This window comes from Opisthorchis viverrini (assembly GCF_000715545.1).
Source record: "Opisthorchis viverrini unplaced genomic scaffold opera_v5_430, whole genome shotgun sequence".
In the NCBI taxonomy this organism is placed as follows: Eukaryota; Metazoa; Platyhelminthes; class Trematoda; order Opisthorchiida; family Opisthorchiidae; genus Opisthorchis; species Opisthorchis viverrini.
Genome location: NW_008752087.1, coordinates 42,337 through 43,969, shown reverse-complemented (window position 1 = coordinate 43,969; position 1,633 = coordinate 42,337). Strand labels below are relative to the sequence as shown.

Sequence of the window (1,633 nt, the reverse complement as noted above, 5' to 3'; positions counted from 1 at the left end):
TCTCGGCTTTATATTGCATTACTACCTATGGCTTCTCGTATTGGTAGGCCGAACCTCGATAAGTCCGGACCTCAGACCCCCTAGAACAGGAACGAGGGCAAGTTTGGATATCATCACGTGGTACCGCATCGTTGAAAAATTGACGAGCAAGTAGGATTGAAATCCACATTTCCGTCCACCAAAAAGACTGAATAGGCTGTCATTGATGAACTGCAGCCCAAGAATTTTTCCATGGTTAGGAATACATGGTATAAAAAGAGGTGAACGTTGTGGCATTGAGAGAAACAAGGGAACAGAACTGAGTAAGAAACAGTAGACTGTGTCGAAAGGAACGGTCATCAATGAGCTGTGAATATGGTCCAGATTCCAATAAGCAGCACAGGTCATTCAAACTTGCGAACTAATGATGGTATCAAACGTGAGAGCAACGCACCCGAGTTACTGTGTGTATCACCTACTTACTTTTACTCCCTTTATTCTAATTTGGTAAGTAAAGGATAACAAATATTGAAAAAGTCAGTCTAGAATCCTTGGTTTTGTAACTCTTGTCGCTTGCCTCAAAACAGGAGTAATCACTACAGCCGATGCGGTTTTGAAATATTTAATAGTTCACACAAGAATTATATCTCAGTTTGTCAATATCGACCACCTCAGAAGACAGGTGCTGGAAATTGCTTCGTGTTTTTCTTCAGATTCTATGACGGTTAGAGGACAACGGTATTTAATCTGTGAAACGCTTTACGTTTGTGGATTAAAGCAAAAAACAGAATTTTTAGATTATCGCATAATTTTCGTTTGCACGTTTCTTCCGTGTAAATCACACCTTGTGGAAGCCACGAAACCCCATGGGGGAAGTATGTCTAACAGGAGCCTTTAGTTTCGGGAATCGCTCAGGTCGCTGAAAAATGGCATATCCTGGGGTTCACTGTGATTGGGGTAACTGAACATTTTATAGCGATCAAACTTTACAGTTTCGGCACCCTTCCTTGTATGTATTCATTCACCCTCTTTCTCCCTCTCTCTGAATAAAACTCCCCTGATATCTATATCAAATTTTTACGCATTGATCTAAAGCTTGTTGTTATCAGCTCTCTAGATTTGATGTGACCCGGCATAACTGAGTAACGTAATAGATAGACACAGTGTGATGCGCGCGCGCGCTGCCTCACTTTGTTCTGCTGCGCACGCATTCACCTTCCCTCAATAAAAATCAATAGAAGAACTTGCCTTCATTGTGAGACATTCATTTCAAAGGTGTGCTAGAAAGCTATGTGAAACTGTTTTGTGTTGTTGCGTGCCTGATAAGTCAGCTGATTTGATAAATCGCAAGTAAAGGAGCAGATGTTGGATTGAAGAAAGTTTACTGTGGGCTATAAGCAGAAGCAACCAGGCTGAGAGTATTTTTTGTTTCGATATTCCGAAAATCTACGTTCACCTCACTTTCGTTTGAACAGTCGTCCTCCTGTCTTGACGCAGTTATCCCGGATAGTCCATACTGAACTCGAGTCTCGCCCTCATGAGGTCTCATCAGGAGTGTATATCCTCACCCATGCCGCTAACAAGGAATCGCTCCACCGAATGCTGCACAAGTTGCCCGACTATCCGAAATCATGCACCATTCCTGTTTTTTCCT

The 1,633-nt window shown here is 42.3% G+C and overlaps 1 protein-coding gene across 1 annotated transcript in view; it reads left to right on the top strand.

Moving 5' to 3' along the window:
* Nucleotides 1–354: 354 nt before the first annotated feature.
* The window catches only part of T265_10956 (hypothetical protein), a gene marked incomplete at both ends in the record, with an annotated part of 4,773 nt that continues 3,494 nt past the window's right edge, over nt 355–1,633 (top strand). The window contains one exon of the mRNA XM_009177478.1: nt 355–443. Within this exon, the coding sequence (XP_009175742.1) occupies nt 355–443 (89 nt within the window). The remainder of the gene's footprint in view (nt 444–1,633) is intronic.